At 41.6% G+C, this 20056-nt stretch overlaps 1 protein-coding gene across 1 annotated transcript in view; it reads left to right on the top strand.

The window, feature by feature from the left end:
* The window catches only part of LOC115832529 (putative uncharacterized protein encoded by LINC00269), an 87847-nt gene that overhangs the window by 29263 nt on the left and 38528 nt on the right, over nucleotides 1–20056 (top strand). Inside the window, exon 4 of the mRNA XM_030804182.1 lies at nucleotides 308–358. Within this exon, the coding sequence (XP_030660042.1) occupies nucleotides 308–358 (51 nt within the window). The remainder of the gene's footprint in view (nucleotides 1–307; nucleotides 359–20056) is intronic.

Raw genomic sequence — 20056 nt, 5'->3', positions numbered from 1 at the left:
TGGGCGACAGAACGAGACTCCGTCTCAAAAAAAAAAAAAAAAAAAAAAAAAGAAACATACACAAGAATGATGTATATCAAGTCCAAGAGGTAGAACTGTAGCCTGGAGGCGAATAATAGTGATAGTATTAATAGTTAAAGAACTACCTGGTATTGACATAGCATGCTGACCGTGAAAGGGTAGATAAAGGATTGAACTTCAGCTATATCTGTAGTATGTTGTTTTTTATTTCCCTTTAATGGGATCAGAAACTAATTTGATCATGATTACCTTTTTTCTTTTTTTTTTTTTTTTTTTGAGACAGAGTCTTGCTCTGTCGCCCAGGCTAGAGTGCAATGGTGTGATCTCAGCTCACTGCAACCTCTGCCTCCCTGGTTCAAGCGATTCTCCTGCCTCAGCCTCCCGAGTAGCTGGGACTACAGGCGCGTGCCACCACACCCAGCTAATTTTTTGTATTTTTAGTAGAGACGGGGTTTCACTGTGTTAGCCTGGATGGTCTCGACCTCCTGACTTCATGATCCGCCTTCCTCGGCCTCCCAAAGTGCTGGGATTACAGGTGTGAGCCACCACGTCCGGCCTTTTTCTTCTTTTTTAAGATAGAGTTTCACTCTTGTTGCTCAAGCTGGAGTGCAGTGGCGTGACCTCGGCGATCTTGGCTCACTGCACCCTCCACCTCCCAGGCTCAAGTGATTCTCCTGCCTCAGCCCCCTAAGTAGCTATGATTACCGGCACCCGCCACCACGCCCAGCTAATTTTTTTTATTTTTAGTAGAGACAGGGTTTCATCATGTTAGCCAGGCTAGTCTCGAACTCCTAACCTCAGGTGATCCACCCGCCTCTGCCTCCCAAAGTTGATCATGATTACTTTTGATGTTGGTATGTAGGTGACTGTTTTGTTTTTTTCTGTGCTCTTATTTCTGTTGAAAAGAATAATAAAGTCTGAGTGTTTTAAAGCTTAAACTAAAGCTCAGTTTTAAAAGTTAAATGCTGCTGTCTTCCATTCTAAAGCAAAAGGAATAGCTCTACTGATTATAATTTCTACTTTCTAGTCACCTCAGCCCCAAATTTCACAATTACCCTATTTACCCCAGCCTATCCCCTCTACCTGGAAACTAGTCTAGAAAGCCCCATCATCCATTCTGAAGATGCTCAACCCACAGAATAAGTGGCTTATGGGAAAGGCGTTTGAGAAAACACAAAACCTTGGTTTCACTTTTTAAAACCAAAGAAATCCTCCCTCCAAAGATGCAAAGATCTCCATGGTCCTGACACCCGGGAGAATAATCATGGTAACAGCAATATTAACAACATTCACTGGCACATGGAGAGCCCTTGCTACGTGCCAGGCCTTAGCCCAGTGCTTTTTACCTTCATTAACCATGTAAGCCACATATCAGATGGGGAAGGTCCTATAACTGTCCCTCTATCAGGGATGGGGAAACTGAGGTATAGAGAAGTTAAATCATTTGTCCAGGTGGCACCGCTGGTAATGCTGGCAAAATCTCACTGATCCTCTCAGGATGTTAACTACAAAATCACTCATCCCTTCCATCCACCCTGAGCTATAACTAAATAGGTTAAGCTGTTGACTGGAACTTTAGTATTTTACTCATGAGGATACTATAGAAAGTTGGCCAAAACTGATGATTTGAGTTTTAGCATACTGACACTGACCTGTACCTTCCTGCCTGTACCTTAGAGTACATGTTCTTTGTGTGTGTGTGTGTGTGTGTGTGTGTGTGTGTGTGTGGGTGTGTGCATGTGTGACCATCTCCAGACTTAGATCTACATCAGCACAAGCCTCAGGCACTGCTGTGGCCAAGGACAGAGCACGATCGAGGTCAGCTCCACCCCTAAGGCACCAGAAGGGACAGCAATAACAGAGAGGGAAGGAGTCTCCTCATCCAGGTGACACAGAGTGGTTCCATTTTATAACCTACTGGACACACCCAAATCGTAGCCATATCAAGTCAAAACACAGTACCTTCACGTGAGGACAGAGAAGACCAAACCCTGGCTGCCCCACACTGTATCTGGCCTTGAAAACAGTAAGACTAGCTACCATTTATTGGGCTCCCTTATGTCCCAGGCTCTGTACTAGGCACATGCTTTACCTCTTCTTCCTTAATCATACAAAAACCTATAGGTTCAGCCTCCTATCTTCGAGTCATAGATGAAAACATGGTAGCTGGGAAGGGTAAATAATTCGCAGAGCCTCACGGTGGCAGAGCTAGGATTCAGATCGGTTGCTCTAATTCCAAATCCATGCTCCTTGCCCCATACCTTACTGCCTCTTCTTTGTGGGGTGCTTATAAGTGGGTTCAATAGTATTCCCCCCACCAAAATATGTTCCAAGACCTAACCCCTAGTAACCCCTGGTACCTATGAATATGACCTTATTTGGAAATCAGTCTTTGCAGCTCTAATTAAGGATCTCTAGATAAGATCATCCTAGATTTAGGTGAGTCCTAAATGCAGACACTAGTGTCCCTACAAGCAAAAGGGGAGGGAGATTGTCCCACACAGACACAGACACAGGGGAGAAGGCCATGTAAAGAATGACATGATGGTGGACGCAGAGGTTGGAGTTAAGTTGCCACAAGCCAAAAAACACCAGAATCCCATGAGGGAGGCCAGGAATGGATTCTCCCTCAGATCCTCCAGAAAGAACCAACCCTGCCAACACCTTAATTTCAGACTTCTGCTCTTTTCCAAAACCGTGAGACATAAAATTATACTGTGTTAAGCCACCGAGTTTGTGGAAATTTGTTGCAGCCACGTCAGGAAGCAAATACTCAACTATCTCAGAGCGCAGGAACTTTGTAAGTTTCATCACGAAACCACTGAAAGCAGCATCCAGCTCAACAATTTAGGTCCCAGCTGGTTCTTAACAAGAATGCCAGTAATTCTGCTCTTTAGACTCCCAAAGAGGAGGGAGAACACAACAGAAAGGGTGCGGTTCACAAAGAACTTGCAATTTCTGCACAAGACGGTTACAATTTGTATCGTTTGGGGCTCTGTTTTCAAGGGCTAGGCAACAGCCACAGGAAGAGTCTGATTTATGAGGCTGTCTGCTAAGATGCAGCACCGATGCACACGGATCTTTCATGCCATCTCCTCTCCAGACCAAAAGGGGGTAAATACAATTATTTGTAAGCACCGTGACACATTTTCCTCACACTACATTCTGACGTCTTTAGTCATAGTCGTAATACTTTCAGATAGCCTTTGAATTCCAGCAAATTCACATGTTTAAATATCACTACCTTGTGCTGAGCCTCAAGCTGTCAGAAAAAAAAAAAAGGAAAACGAGTCTGATTTCACCGCCCAACAATGTGGCCCACTTGAAATTCTCTCCTAAGAAAACAGCTGAAGTCGCCCCAGGCTCTACTGTGTTTGGTGCCTGGGTTATCAAGGAAATGACCATTATCATTCTCACTTGGAATAAGGCCTCATAGGACCATCCTGTGTAGGAAAGTCAACAGAAAAGGGCTCTGGTGACCACGGTCGCCTGTCATAACAGCAGAGATTACAGTTTTATAGTCTAAACACTTTTAAAAGTAGTGTCTTCTTGATATATTTTCATATCCTTAATGAAGTGCCGGGTTATTAAGCGGGAGAAACTTTAACTACATTCAAGCTGTGGACAATGTTTTTTCACCCAAAATAGACTGTGGGTGAGGTTTCTAAATAAGAACATTGTCATCGAACGATATTTCAATGACATCTCAAAAATCCAGAGATGCAATGCTTCACCGATACTATTTCTCCATAGCAAATGTTATGAGAAGCCTTATAATAAACGCATATGCCTTACAGCGTACTTTACATGCATTAGGGCATACCTCCACATCTTCTTGTCCCACAGCCATTAGGGTCTATGGGGTTGCCATGAGTTGCCTAAACTCTAGTTCCTTTCATTTGTCACCTAGAGCTTTCTCCCTCAGGTCCTCCCCTCACTCCCACACAAACTTATGCTGAATCCATCTTCCCATGATTTATAATGGACCAGAAGAGTCTGAGTACTGCTCTTGATTTATCTGAGTAATGCCGTCAGCAGGGATCACTGACCACTGTTTTTCTGTCCCTGTTCCCAACCTCCAAAGTCTAGAAAAGGCGCAGGCTGGCTAAGGGATTCCAGGGGATCTTAACCTGAGTTCACAGAATTCAGAGGGTCCATGAACTTGGATGACAAAAATATTACATCTGTATCTTCCCCAATGCCTAACAGAAAATTGGCATCTCCTGCATTATGAAAATAAGCAGCAAACCACGACAATATTAGTAAGATTAGCTATCTAAATTACTTCATATCACACGACAGTTGTTGCAGATATCCACGTTTCATTTGTACTCATCACTATTCCAAAATTACATGAATGAGTTGACCTGCCTCTAGCTCTTATTTAATGTCTTCAATAAAATGACATATATTGTGGTTGTTTTTTTTTTTTTTTTAGATGAAGTCTCACTCTGCCGCCACTCTGCAGAGTGGTGCGATCTCTGCTCACTGCAAACTCTGCCTCCCAGGTTCAAGTGATTCTCCTGCCTCGGCCTCCCGAGTAGCTGGGATTACAGGTGTGTGCCACCACGCCCGGCTAATTTTTTTATACATTTTTAGCGGAGACAGGGTTTCACCATGTTGGCCAGGCTAGTCTTGAACTCCTGACCTCAGGCAATCCGCCCACCTCAGCCTCCCAAAGTGCTGAGATTACAGGCGTGAGCCACCGCGCCCGGCCCCACATATTGTGCTTTTAATTTTTTTTGGTAATTTTGTTTGGATATAACCAGTTTCTCATGTCACCTTGTGCACTTTATTTCATGCACTTAAGAACATTATTCTGAGTCTGCTAAGGGGGTCCAACACACAAATACAGGTTAAGAACTCTCCACCAAACAGACCTAGGGTGCAACCTCAGCTGCATAGGCAGCAGTCATCTCTCTGCATTCTTCAGCCCCACTGGAGTCTCTGGTACAGCCACACAGCGTTTCTCTCTGGTCCTCTCTCTGATCTCAAACTTAGCCCCCTTCCCTCAGCAGAGCCTTTTTGCCCAGCCAAAAGGGCATAAGCATTTTACTTCCTGTTGTTCATATAATTAAAACAATCTATTTTGGGGGGAGGTTTTCAAATATCAAATGATATAATATTGAATACACTGTTTTGAACACCCACGGTATCCATTCTATTCTATTATGCACCACAGCAGATGTGCACCACAGCAGCCTCACAACTCACAGCCCATCTCATCTCTACCGCTCCAGCAGAATCCCATCATTCTGTGTCCTCACTCTAATACGGCCTCCGGAGTAAAGTGGAAACTGCCCAAGACGGCAGGAAGGCCTTTGGAAAGTCACACAGTGTCATCTTCTGCATGCACCCACACTTTTCTGCGTCCACTTCCCAAAGCCTAGCTTTAGCATCCTTGGTGCCTCTTCTCAAGCTGTTCCACCTGGTTCTCAAGTTCCCCACACAATACCTGTCCAAGCCATACTTGTCCTCCAAGGCCCAATCCCCATGCTCACTGTCTCAAAGAGACTTGCCCCAACCCCTTCTGGTGGGGCTGAATCTCTCCTCCTCCTTCCCTAAACTCTCCTAACCCTTTGGGTACACCTTTCTTTGTGTATCTATAAAGCCTGCCTGGCTTTGCAGCAGAATCACAACAGAAGTCAAATAACTTACCTCTCCCTCTGGGCAACAAACAAAATGTACATATACTCACTCATGAGACAAAGAACAATGAAATATTGCAGGAAATTCCTCCTGCCAGTTCAATTGCTGCAAACAGGCCTCAGAGGGAGCATTAGGGGAGATGCACCAATCTGCCACTCCCATACCCTTGTCCTGTGGGCAACTTCCCTCTCTGGGAATAATTCTAGAGTTCCAACACACGTACCTTTGGAACTGCATGGCCCCAAACACAAGACAACTTCTCTAACTGGAGTGTAAATAAATGGAAGACAGGCTATGTATTCTGGTGCCGGAGTCATCATGGGCTGGGCAGGTCCTGTTGCAAAGACATTGAGCTCTGTCATGTTTTGATTTTATGCAGCTGCCTGTGATCTAACCTCAGAACCTCCCCCACTTCTGACACATGGCTTCCTTTCTTAACTAGGGTGCTCCTGCCCTACACCTAGAGTCCCCAGAACCCAGGGACCTCTCATTCACCCCTCTGTCAGCTCCCAGCACATTCAAAGTGCATAAGTAGTAACAGTGGGTGCCTCAAAGCGAGCAAAGCAATCAAAGGTATGAACACTACCCATTGAACAAACTATGACATTACTTACCTCATCTTGTCTGAACAAAAATACAGACCTCCTAAAAATACTTTAGATTATATACATTCCCATCAACAAAATTATCATTCACCTGATTGGTTACATCAACTTTCTGAAGCTCCCAAATCTGACATTTCTTTTTTTTCTCCTGTGTTACTATATCAAGAATGACAACTTCTTGGTAAATATACTGGTTGAGCCTGGTACTGATATCTTATCAAGAAGTTTTGAACTTATTTTCAAACTAAGTTCTCATCTATCTGCCACCTGCCTTTAAAATGACATGTCCTCATTTATTTCAGGCCTCTGGCCTAAAAGAAAAGCAAACCAAATAACAACAATGAAATATACCCTGCATTAATTGCAAAAGGAAATGAGTTTTAAACAAAGTGAATGCTGCAGGCAATGCGTTGCCAGGCTGTGTTCTGAGCATTTCAAAGGATAAAATAGAAAATTGGAAAAGATCAATATCAAGACAACAGTGATCTGCAACAGTAATAAAGAAAGATGTCTTTCAGGGCCCATTAACCACTAATCACCCCTTGGATCAAAACTAGCAGAACAGCTCCCAGGCTGTTTGAAGGGGCTGCCATTGGGTTATCCTGAAAAATCAAATAGGGCAGCCCCAGGTTTGTTTCATGTTGAAACCTCCATTGTTTTTGTTGCTGATGAGGGGGATGGAGGGTGTTGCAGAGGGTCTAAGCGTGTGCTCTGTTCTGTGGGCTGGATAACTTAAGGTATCTTCCAACCTGCAATTACATGGCTCATCACAGGGCACATTCTGCAGAGAGAGACAACAAAAGGGAACAGGGTATCTATCATCCCTGAAAAGCACATGCTGAAGCACCAGTGTGTATTACACAGTTGAGCTATACCTTGCTATGGAGTTGGATTTCAAGGATTTGTGCCATAGCACCAGACCTCATGGGCAAGGCCTTCCTCAGCTTTTGAAATACAAAATAAAATAAAACACAGTGAAAGGCTGGGCGCAGTGGCTTATGCCTGTAATCCAAGCACTTTGGGAGGCCGAGGCGGGTGGATCATGAGGTCAGGAGTTCGAGATCAGCCTGGCCAACATGGTGAAACCCCATCTCTATTAAAGATACAAAAAAATTAGCCAGGTGTGGTGGTACACACCTGTAATTCCAGCTATTCAGGAGGCTGAGGCAAGAGAATCACTTCAACCCAGGAGGCAGAGGCTGCAGTGAGCTGAGATCACGCCATTGCACTCCAGCCTGGGCAACAAGGCGAGACTCTGTCTCAACACACACACACACACACACACACACACACACACACACACACACACAGTGAAAAAGACATGGCTCCAGGGAACAGGTCCTCTCACCTCAGGTCAACCACTCTGTCAGTCCTAACAACTGAAGCCATTCAACAAACACATCCACGAACTTGCTTTGCGGTATGGTCTAAGTCTAGCCTTGCTACTCAAAGTGAAGTATATGGACCAGCAGCACCTGCCTCCATTGAAAGCCTGTTAGACAGGCAGAATCTCAAGTCTTCCCCCAGGCCTATCAAGGTTTAATCTGCATGTTGGCAGGATCCCTGTGTGATCTGTAGACACATTAGAATCTGGGAACATGAGAATCATCTGGGAAGTTTTGGTGGTGGTTGTTTAATATTGATATCTGGGCTCCATCCCTAGAGATTTTTACTGGATGTGAATGAGGTGCAGGCATCAGTTTAAAACAAAATTGCCTGCAAGATAGTGAGTCCTGATAAGGATGGCTGAATGAACTGTACAAATGACCTAATGCACTCAATATAATCACTGAAACTCTGTCTGGGTTCCCTAATTTGATGAAGGAGGAAGCAGAAAATGGTTAGAGGATTGAAACGGGCTTTAAAGAATACTGGCTTTCAAGTGCCAAGATCAAATTCCTTTTTTTTTTCTTTATTAAGGAAAGCCCAACCTATATTCTTAGGGTTATGAACCCAGACTTAAAGACTAAAAGTTTAAAAAAAAATCCTTGTATTCTCCCTGTTTCAAGTCAACTAATCTTCCCTTTGCCTCAGTTTCTCATCTGCATGGAAGAGAACACATTTATCCACTCTCTAGGAACATGTTCTAACATCAAAATCCAAAGGTGCCTTTTAATTCAAGCAATTGTGCTCCCTTGGGGTTTCATGCAACGTGTTGGAGTCTCTTAAGTGAGCAATTGTGGATCATATGCAGTTGTCCACTGGGTATGCAAATAGAAGACTATCATAAAATTTGTTTATAAACAACTGGGTGTGTGCTTCATTTGGCTGGCCAGACCACTGCATGACTCCCATGAAACAGTGAGAGGTACAATCCATTTCCTAATCAATGACCTAATCCAGACTGTTGATGGCCTATCTGGAAATCTAAACCGAGGTCAAACAGGGCTAATCTTGGTATGGGGAAAAGCTTTCTACCTATGATTCCAATCAAGAGGCAATAAAAGAAAAGCTTCACAGAATTGGATACAGAAAAGTTTAAAAAATTGTTTAGGGTATATTTGTTACGTAAAGTCAACTGACAAACTGGGAGAAAATATTCACAAAATATACCATGGACAAAAGACTAATATCTCTAGTATATGAAGACCTCTTTGAATTTGTGGGCAAAGGTCTAGAATCCAATATGTAAAAAAAAAGGGAAAGAAAAACCATGGACAATTCAGGCACATACAGTTCTAACACTGACCCCTGAACAAATTTTTAAAATGTTCAAACTCACCTATAATTAGAAAAATTCAAGTTAAAACATTCTTAGGCACCATTTCTCACCTATCAGACTGACAAAAATTTCAAATTATGACAACATATCCTTTTGGTCAGGCTGTGGGGAAAGAGGCCTCCTTGTACATTTCTGGTGGGAGTACAAATTCGTACAACCCATCTGGAGAGAAATTTGGCAATTCCTAATAAAGCAACATAAACATTTACCTTTCTACCCAGCAATCCCACTTCTAGAAAGCTACCTTGTAGATACACTGTCAACAATCTGAAAGTATGTATGCATGAGCTCTTTATTGCAGCATGTTTCGTAATTGCAAAATACTGGGAACAACCTAAATGTTTATACACAAAAGAGTAGCTGGATAAACCATGGTACATCCATACAGTGGAGTACTATGCAGCTATTTTTTTTAAAGATCTCTCTATACAGAATGATTTCCAGGACATACTGTCAAGAAGAAAAAAGCAAAAAGCAAAAAAGTACCCATAACATGTTACCCATCATAAAAAAAAAAAGAGAGAGAGAGAGAAGGTGGGTATCATTTTTGCTATAACTACTATAACAAAATATTGCAAACTGGTTGGTTTAAACCAGCAGTCCCCAACCTTTTTGACACCAGGGACCAGTTTTGTGGAAGACCATTTCTCCACAGACTGGGGGCAGGGAAGATGGTTTCAGGATGATTCAAACGCATTACATTTATTGTGTATTTTATTTTTATTATTATTACATTTCAATATATAATGAGATAATTATACAACTCACCATAATGTAGAATCAGTGGGAGCCCTGAGATCATTTCCCTGCAACTACACAGTCCCATCTGGGGTCATGGGAGACAGTGACAGATCATCAGGCATTAGATTCTCATAAGGAGCACACAACCTAGATCCCTTGCATGCAAAATTCACAATAGGGTTTGCACTCTGATGAGTATCTAATGCTTCTATGAGAATTGTATTTGCAAACAAAATCACAAATAAATAATCTAATGCCACCACTGATCTGACAGGAAGCAGAGCTCAAGCAGTAATGTGAGGGATGGGGAGTGGCTGTAAAATATAAACGAAGCTTTGCTGGCTCACAGTTTGGGAGGCCAGAAGTCAGAGATTAAGGTGTTGGTTCCTTCTGAGGGCTGTGAGAGAGAACCTGTTCCATGCCTTTCTCCTGACTTCTGGTGGTGTACTGGCAATCTGTGGCATTCCTTGGCTTGCAGAGGTGTCACTCTGATCTTGTTACCAAAGTATCAGGGGTTCAGTCTAGGTCCTGCTGCTCACTGCACAGAAAGCCAATGACCGAGACAGTGATTTTTGCCAAAGAAGAAGGCTTTATCGGGTGCTGCAGCCAAAGAGATGGGAGATTTCTCTCAAATCTATTTCCCTGACAGGCTAAACTTCGGGGTTTATAGCAGGGAAGAAATGCAACAATCTGTGGGAAAGCAGGAATTCGGGAGGGGTGAAGGACAAAAATGAGGAGTCTGGAGTCTGACAGTCAGGATGCAGTAACCTGGTGAGTTTCAGTTTTTTGATACTTTTTGAGAGACCTGAGGGTCCTTTCTTAAGGAAGGAACTCAAATAAAACAAGTATAAGTTTCCAGCTTTAAAAAACCAGAAGGGTCAATTTCTATGTTTAGCTCAAAGTACTGTCTATAAGACTATTGGGTCAGTTTCAAGCTCAAAACCAGGGTAACCAGGGATGAGAGAGGGGTAGGAGAAAAAGAGGTCAAGGGGATGGTTTGCCAGGAATGAGGAAGTGAAATTTCTGGATTTTGCCTTCGTCTTCACATGGTGTTCTTCCTGTGTGCATGTCTCCGTGTCCAAATTTCCCCGCCCCCCCACCTTTTTTTTTTTTTTTTGAGATGGAGTCTCATTCTTGTCACCCAGGCTGAAATGCAATGGCACGATCTCAGCTCACTGCAACCTCTGCCTCCCAGGTTCAAGCAATTCTCCTGCCCCAACCTCCAGAGTTGCTGGGATTACAGGCATTCTCCACCATGCCCAGCTAATTTTTTGTATTTTTAGTAGAGATGGAGTTCCACCATGTTGGTCAGGCTGGTCTCGAACTCCTGACCTCAGGTGATCCACCCACCTCAGCATCCCAAAGTGCTGGGATTACAGGCATGAGCCACCACACTCCAGCCCCAAATTTCCCCTTTTTTTTATTAGGACACTAGTCATATTAGATTAAGGCCTACCCTAGCGTCAACTACTTACATCTGCAATGACCCTATTTCCAAATAAGGTCATATTCTAAGGTACTGGGGACTAGGAGTTCAAAATATGAATGGGGAGGGAGACACAATTCAACCCATAAATGAGACTAAGAAAATAGCTGCTCATGTATCTGCTTATTTGTTTTAAAACAAACAAAAAAAAAGTAATAGTAAGCAAGAGGGGTTTAAACCAAAAGCCAAAGAGCCTGGTAACCAGTGATGAGAGCAGAGTAGGAAAAAAGAGGTCAAGGGGTTGGTTTGCCAGGAATGAGGAAGAAGTGAAATTTCTGGATTTTGTTTTTGTTTTGTTTTGATATAGCACTTAATCTGAGAACCACAGTACTATTTCAAATGGCCTCCTCCTGCTGAAAAAAATAAACAAAACCAGACAAGATGTACAAGGAATCCAAAACTGAATATAAACAGTAACAAATGAGCCTAGCTATATTACAAATACGTGTTACATAACCATGCTGCTAGGCAAGAAGAAAACTACCCTGAATAACTTTGGAAAACAGTATCTTCATTAGAAACTATAAGGCTAGGCCAGGCCCGGTGGCTCACGCCTGTAATCCCAGCACTTTGGGAGGCTGAGGTGGGCAGATAATGAGGTCAGGAAATTGAGACCATCCAGGCTAACACAGTGAAACCCCGTCTCTACTAAAAATACAAAAAATTAGCCGGGTGTGGTGGCGGGTGCCTACAGTCCCAGCTACTCAGGAGGCTGAGGCAGGAGAATGGCGTGAACCCGGGAGGCAGAGCTTGCAGTGAGCTGAGATTGCACCACTGCACTCCAGCCTGGGCAACAGAGCAAGACTCCTTCAATAAAAGGAAAAAAAAAGAAACTATAAGGCTAAAGACAAAACTGTACAGAAATGCTACGATCTAGTTGGTGAATGTGTTTCTCAGAGAGGTATGGGTTAGCAATTTCAAATTGTTTTATGTGTATGTTAGAATTGAGCAAATAAATAAGCATATAGTAGATGAAAGGCAGGTTTATCATTGTTGGAGAAAAAAATTACAAATAAGGAAAAAATGAAAAGTTAGAATAAACCTCATGTTGTTAGAATGGTATCAGAGGTATTAGTAAGCTGAGACTATTTTATGTATACAAAGACACAGATAAATACAGAAGAACAGATGCATGTATATGCATAGGTTAGCATACATATACTTCCTAGCTCTGTTTAGAGGCCCAGAAGCAAAGACACTCTAGTAGCAATGAGCACACTTAGCACCCAGATATTGGTTTCTAAACATCATTTTCCAATGAAATAAACCAGGGCTCCTTAGAGAAGTAATTGGTTCCAGGATTGAGGGAAGAGATGTATGAGATGAGCTTGGAATATCTTATGATATCAGAAAATAAGGATGTACTCAAAGAAAAAGACAGTGACTTGTCAGAAAAAAAAAAAAAAAAACAAGAGACAACCTGAAAGAGGGCCTAATGGCCAAAGCTAGAAAAATTTGAGCAAAATAAAAAATACAGTATTAGATTTTAACCCATAAGATAATACATGTGTCTATAGTGATATTAGTAATCAAATAAATGAAGGAGAAGGGTCAGCTCTTCCTTACAGAATAATTCTAATAAATACAGAAGAAAAGAGAGAAACAGAAAATTGCCATTAGACAAACATCACAGCAAAAATTGTGACAGGTAAGATGCACTTATGAATGCTAAAATTAGCAAGTGAAAGTTTAAAGAAAAACTATATTTGCCTCATCTCAAAGAATCACTCCAAGATACTTACCAACTACAAAAAGGATGGTAACTTTAAAGTGGAATAACCTGGCAGACACCACCTTCACCAAGTGATCAAAGTTACTATGACCAGTTACAACACATATTGACATCAGGATGCATATTGATAGGATGTGCTTAGAAGGACACAGCAGCATCTCTGTGGTATTTGCTCCAAAAATACATAGCTTTGTAACCATTAGAAAATATCAGACAAACCCATATGAAGGGACCTTCTACAAAATAACTGACCAGTACTCTTCAAAAGTATCAAGGTCATGGCAGAAAGGAAAGAGTGAGACACTGTCAGGGATTGGAGGAGATTAAGAGAAATAACAACTGGATCAAACACAGGATCCTCCCTTGGGAACGAGAACAATATAACGGTGCATACTCTCGCCACTCCTATTCAACGTAGTACTGGAAATCCTAGCCAGAGCAATCAGGCAAGAGGAAGAAGTAAAAGGCATTCAAACAGGAAGAGAGGAAGTAAAACTAACTCTCTTCATAGATTATATAATTCTATGCATAGAAAACCCCATAGTCTCTGCCCCAAAGCAGAGACTTGATTTGATAAACAACTTTAGCAAAGTTTCAGGATACAAAAATCAATGTACAAAAATCAATAACAGTTGTAGAATCAATAATGTCCAAGATGAGAGCTAAATCAAGGACGCAATCCCATTTGCAACAAAAAGAATAAAATCCTTAGGAATACAGCTAACTAGGGAGGTTAAAGATCTCTACAATTAGAATTACAAAATACTGCTGAAAGAAATCAAAGATGACACAAACAAATGGAAAAACATTCCATGCTCATGGATAGGAAGACTCAATATTGTTAAAATAGCTGTACTGCCCAAAGAAACTTATAAATTCAATGCTATTCCTAACTACTAAAGTCATTTTTCACAGAATTAAAAAAAAAAACTATTCTAAAATTCATATGGGACCAAAAAGAGCCTGAATAGCCAAAGAATTCCTAAGCAAAAAGAATAAAGCCAGAGGCATCACACTACTCAACTTCAAACTATACTACAAGGTTGCAGTAGCCAAAACACATGGTACTGGTACCAAAACAGACACATAGACCAATGGAACAGGTTAGAGAACTCAGAAATAAAGCCACATGCCTACAACCATCTCATCTTCAACAAAGTCAACAATAACAAGCAATGAGAAAACTATTCTTTATTCAATAAATGGTGCTAGAATGAGTGGCTAGCCATATGAAGATTGAAAGTAGAACCCTTCCTTTTACCATATACAAATATCAACTCAAGATGCATTAAAGATTTAAACAAACTCCAGAACTATAAACACCGTAGAAGAAAACCTAGGAAATACTATTACGGGCATGGCTCTTGGCAAAGATTTCATGAAGATTTCAAAAGCAATTGCAACAATAACAACAAAAATTGACAAGTGAGACCTAATTAAACTAAAGAGCTTCTGCACAGCAAAAGAAACTATCAACAGAGTAAACCTTCAGAATGGGAGAAAATATTTGCAAACTATGCATCTAACCAAAGTCTAATATCCAGAATCTATAAGGAGCTAAAACAAATCAACAAGCAAAAAACAAACAACTCCATTTAAAAAAAATGGGCAAATAACACAAATAGACATTTCTCAAAAGAAGACAAATATGTGGCCAACAAGCATATGAGAAAATGCTCAACATCACTAATCACTAGAGAAATGCATGTCAAAACCACAATAAGATACCATCTTATGCCAGTCAGAATGGCTGTTATTAAAAAGTAAAAAAAAACAAACAGATGTTGCCAAGGTTGCAGAGCAAACGGAACACTTATACGCCGCTGGTGGGAATGTAAATTAGTTCGGCCTCTGTGGAAAGCAGCTTGGGAAATTTCTCAAAGAACTTAGAACTACCACCATTCAACCCAGCAATCCCATTACTGGGTATAAACTCAAAGAAATACAAATCATTCTACCATAAAGATACACGCACATGTATGTTCACTGCAGCACTTTTCACATTAGAAAAGACATGGGATCGACCCAGATGCGCATCAATGGTGGACTGGATAATAAAATGTAGTACACATAGTCCATGGAATACTATGCAATTATAAAAAATAATGAAATCATGTCCTTTGCAGCAACATGAATGGAGCTAGAGAACATTATCCTAAGTGAATTAATGCAGGAACAGAAAACCAAATACCACCTGTTCTCACTTTTGTTTGGTTTTTTGTTTGTTTGTTTGTTTGTTTGTTTTTGAGACGGAGTCTCACTCTGTTGCCCAGGCTGGAGTGCAGTGGCTCAATCTCGGCTCACTGCAAGCTCCACCTCCCGGGTTCACGCCATTCTCCTGCCTCAGCCTCTCCGAGTAGCTGGGACTACAGGCACCCGCCACCACGCCTGGCTAATTTTTTGTATTTTTAGTAGAGACGGGGTTTCACCATGGTCTCGATCTCCTGACCTCGTGATCCGCCCGCCTCGGCCTCCCAAAGTGCTGGGATTACAAGCGTGAGCCACCGCGCCCGGCCTACACCTGTTCTCACTTTTAAGCGGGAACTAAACATTGAGTCCACACGGACACAAAGAGGGAAACAATAGACACTGGGGTTTACTTGAAGGTGGGCAGAAAATGAGGACAGAAAAACTACCTGTTAGGTACTATGCTCACTCCCTGGGTGACAAAATCATTTGTACACCAAATTCCCACAACACACAATTTACCCATATAATATACCTGCACATATACTCCCTAAACCTAAAATAAAAGTTGGAAGAAAAAAAAAAATAAAAACGTGGGATCCTGAATAGGGTCCTGGAACAGAAAAGGATATTAGTGGAAAAATGTAAAATTCCAATAAGTCTACAGTTCTGTTTATTGCATTGTTCCTATGTTAATTTCCTGGTTTCGTTCATTGCACTGTGGTTATGTAAGATGTTAACAATAGGAAAAACTGGGTGAGAGGTATATGAAAACTCTCCATACTATTTTTTGCAACTTTGCTGAAAGCCTAAAATTAGTTCAACATCTTAAAATTTAACAACAACAACAAAAAAAACCCTACATTAAAAATGAATAGGGCTTTTGGTATGGTGGTTCCTCAAAAAACTAAAAATAGAATTACCATATAATCCAGCAATTCCACTTCTGAGTATATAACCAAAGCAGGGACTTGACCAGACATGTGTACACCCATGTTCATGGCAGTATATTCACAATAGCCAAAAAGTAGAAGCAACTCAAATCTTCATCAGTGGATGAATGGATAAACGAAATGTGGTACATACAGAAAATGGAATATAATTCAGGATTAAAGCAGAGGGAAATCCTGCCCCATGCTACATGGATGAATTTGAAGGTATGATGCTAAATAAAGTAAGCGAGTCACAAAAGGATAAATACTGTATTATTCCACTTATAAGATGCTATGATCTGAATGTTTGTGCCCCCTCCACCCCTCACCAAATTCATACATTGGAACCTAATCCTCAAGCTGATATTAGAAGGTGGGGCCTTGGGGAAGTGATTAGGTCATGAGGTCTGTTCCCTCATAAAAGGGATTAGTGCCCTTATAAAAGAGACCCCAGAGAACTATGTGACCCTATTCCACAATATGAGCAAACAGTATAAAGGTGCCATCTGTGAGGAATGAGCCCTCGCCAGACACTGCCAGCACCTTGGACTTCCCAACCTCCAGAACTGTGAGAAACAAATTTCTATTGTGTAAAGTTTTCCAGTCTAAGGCATTTTGGTATTGCAGCTCAAACAGTGCATGGTGGCATAGTTCCAGCTACTCGGGTGAATTGCTTGAGCCTAGGAGTTTGCATTTGCACCACTGCACGCCCTGCACTTTAATTTTTATAATTAAAAATTATTCACATCAAAGTTTTTTGATGTTGTGTGCTGGTCAAGATGCTTCCAACATGAGTTTTCTGTACAAACAATGTTTTATTGCTTAAATTCATCCTCCTCATGGTCTCCCATAGAGTAGGAAAGGACACAAATTCCTGAACCAATATAGTCGATAAAAGAGCTATAACCTTTCACCCCAGGAAATTCAGCCCATCCATAGTCAAACCCGGCTTCTCCTAAACTTGCTCCTCATTCTTCCCCTGTCTTGACCTAAAATGTCTTCTCCTTCACCTGCTCTCTTTTGTTCTTTCAATTCCTGGAGTATTTTCCCCATGAAAACCTCTCCCAACAGCCTCTAGGCAGAGTTAGCCTTATCTTTTCCTGGTCTCCCACCACTTTCCAAATGTAGTTGGCAATGATGCTCTAGCACTTTTTACCATGTTGCATTCTGAACATCTGTTTACACTGCTGGCTGCCCAAATAGACTTCTAAGCTCCATGGAGACCAAGAGTCTCATCAAACCAAACCTGAGTAGCGACAAAAAGTACCTTTGTTTTTGAGCCAGTCATGCACAAGGGCTTGCATTAGGGTCATGCTTCCCATTAGGCCGACCCAGGATATGGACTCCAGTTCTAATGCTTGGGATTCCAATATCCCTGTCCCCAACCCCTCCATAGCTTCTTCATCCTAATCACAGAGCCTTGACTTTGCTCCTTAGCCCAAGCTTCTCCAATTTTCTAAGCCGTATTTTATTAAAACAAGGAATCCAGCTTGCAATGCTCCATCCACTGCCCAGGGACTAGAATCCAGGCCTCACACCTCAGGTGGAAGCTGCACCCTGTTTTGTAGGCAAGGATTCGAGATGTTGGGCACCCCTGCCTCTCTGGATTGGCCCCCTGCTGCAGAGGAGCCCACTCACATCTCCCCACTGCCTCCCACTTCTAGCCATGCAACCCCACAACTGGATAGATAAACACTATCTAGGAATCAGGCTCTGTTACCAATTCTACCTGGTTCACTGTTTTCATAGAGTAGGAAAGAGCTCCAGAAAACTCCTGAATTAATACAATTATAATTATTAACACAACTATGTAATAATATAAACCACAGCCATCTTTCAATATTAACTTATATGATTATAAGCAATCATTATGATTCTTCCCCATCCCAATAAGGGATCCTAGACTTTCACAAGCAAATTATCTTATTAAAAAATCAGCTAGTGTCAACAACCTACAGCTTTTCTCTTCTCCCTCTGCTCTCCCTGATTTGTGAGCCACATACTGTGAAAACTACGTACTGTGAAAAATATTGGCACCTGTGAAAACTTACAGCATTTTGAAGTGCAAGAAGAGAGGGAGTCGGGGTGAGAGGGTGAACCTAGGGAGGAGAACTTAAATGTCACTGTCACTCCTGGATTTGTATAACTTAATTAAATCAGATTGCATTCCCCCAAGCCCTAGCTAATTGAGATTGTTTGGACTAAGGACATAGGAGTTTTAATATGAGAAGATAAATGACTGTAATAATTTTGGTTCAGAGATCATTGGATGAACTGAAGCAGGCTGGATATAATCCTACAGTCAGGGAATTAGGAGATTATGAAAGCAATGAGTGGAGCACTGAGCACAGAAATACCCAAGGGGGGTTCAAAAATGGCATGAGAGCTTCAACAAAGACCAACTGTGAGCTTCGAGAAAGCTCCTTTGCTTACAATCCATGGACATACTCTTCTCAAAATATAAAAAAAAAACAAACAGATTTTTACACGAGATAGATTCCTTAGCACTGAAAACATAAAAAGCCCAGGACATACAGTAGACTTACCCAAAAGTCACAGAATCATGAGAATTCAAGCAGGAAGCAAAACTAGATGATATCGTCAATGGTTCTCAACTCTAAGCAGAGGACCCATGTTAATGTCAGAAAACCTCACAAATGCCCTTTATGGTAAGCTTTTTTTTTTTTTTTTTTTTTTTTTTTTTTTTTTTTTTTTTTGAGATGGAGTCTTGCTCTGTCACCCAGGCTGGAGTGCAGTGGCATGATCTCAGCTCACTGCAACCTCCACATCCTGGCTTCAAGTGATTCTCCTGCCTCAGCCTCCTGAGTAGCTGGGATTACAGGCACGCGTCACCATGCCCAGCTAATTTTTATATTTTTAGTAGAGACGGGATTTCACCATGTTGGTCAGGTCAGCCTGGTCTTGAACTCCTGACCTCAAGTGATCTGCCAGCCTTGGCCTCCTGAAGTGCTGGGATTATAGGCATGAGCCACCACGCCCAGCCTATAATAGCATTTTATCTCTTAATTGAAAAAAAAAATTATATACACACATGCACACACACATACACACACACACATATATATAATACTTATTAATTCAGAAACTGTGTTGATTCACGCTTTCAATCCTGAAAGCACCTACACATACTGAACAACTAGTGGTATTGTGTATGCAGGGGTTTGGTGTGCGTATGAATTCGAAGATTCTTTTTACCCCAAGACTCTCCATCACCATCTCTAGGATGGTGCAGTGACCGCACATAGGTAGAAAATTCACCACTGAGTTTGGAAAAAGGGTGCCAGCCTCAAACTAACACACCTGTAGCTCTGCTTATGATGCCTGCAGGTAACTTTCTTTGGAGAGAAAAATAAAACATGCCACACATTCCCTTCTGTGAGCAAGGTGGCGGTCAAGGACAGTTTCACTTTTGACTAGAACACTGGAAAGAAGTATCCGATGCAATTCCATAACACTTTCTGATTTTTGGTCTAGAAAATGAGTTATTGCTACCATGAGACTGTAACATATGCTCCATTCTTCCTGAAGAGATACTTCCATTTTTATTAACTATGCATCTTGCAATGTGACAGCCAGAAGTGCCCCCCTTCTTTTGCAAACAGTTAAATGATTCCTCTGAGAACATCTCGTCCCTGGAATATGTGAGGTAGCATGCCCTGTTCACAAGGGGCCTTGATCTCCAAACCTTATCAAATAAAACATTTTGGAGAGCTTGCTCAGAATAAAGATGAGCAAAACTGGAGGCCTGGAATGGTGTTGTTTGAGGTGTGTGCACTGAATCAAAGCACCTCAGTCTCAGTTTCACCTGAAATGGCTGTAAAAAGGCATTCAACTCTTTTCGTAAGCTGGCTAGTGGGTACACAGACAGTCTTTATTTCCTACACATGCAACAAATGTTCTTTTGTTTGTGTTTACTATTTGATTTTTAAATTTTTCTTTAAAAGGACTGAAACAACAAAA

This window comes from Nomascus leucogenys, chromosome 3, assembly GCF_006542625.1.
Source record: "Nomascus leucogenys isolate Asia chromosome 3, Asia_NLE_v1, whole genome shotgun sequence".
Classification (NCBI taxonomy): Eukaryota; Metazoa; Chordata; class Mammalia; order Primates; family Hylobatidae; genus Nomascus; species Nomascus leucogenys.
The sequence above is the reverse complement of the archived record's forward strand: the minus strand, read 5'-3'. Positions and strand labels throughout refer to the sequence as shown.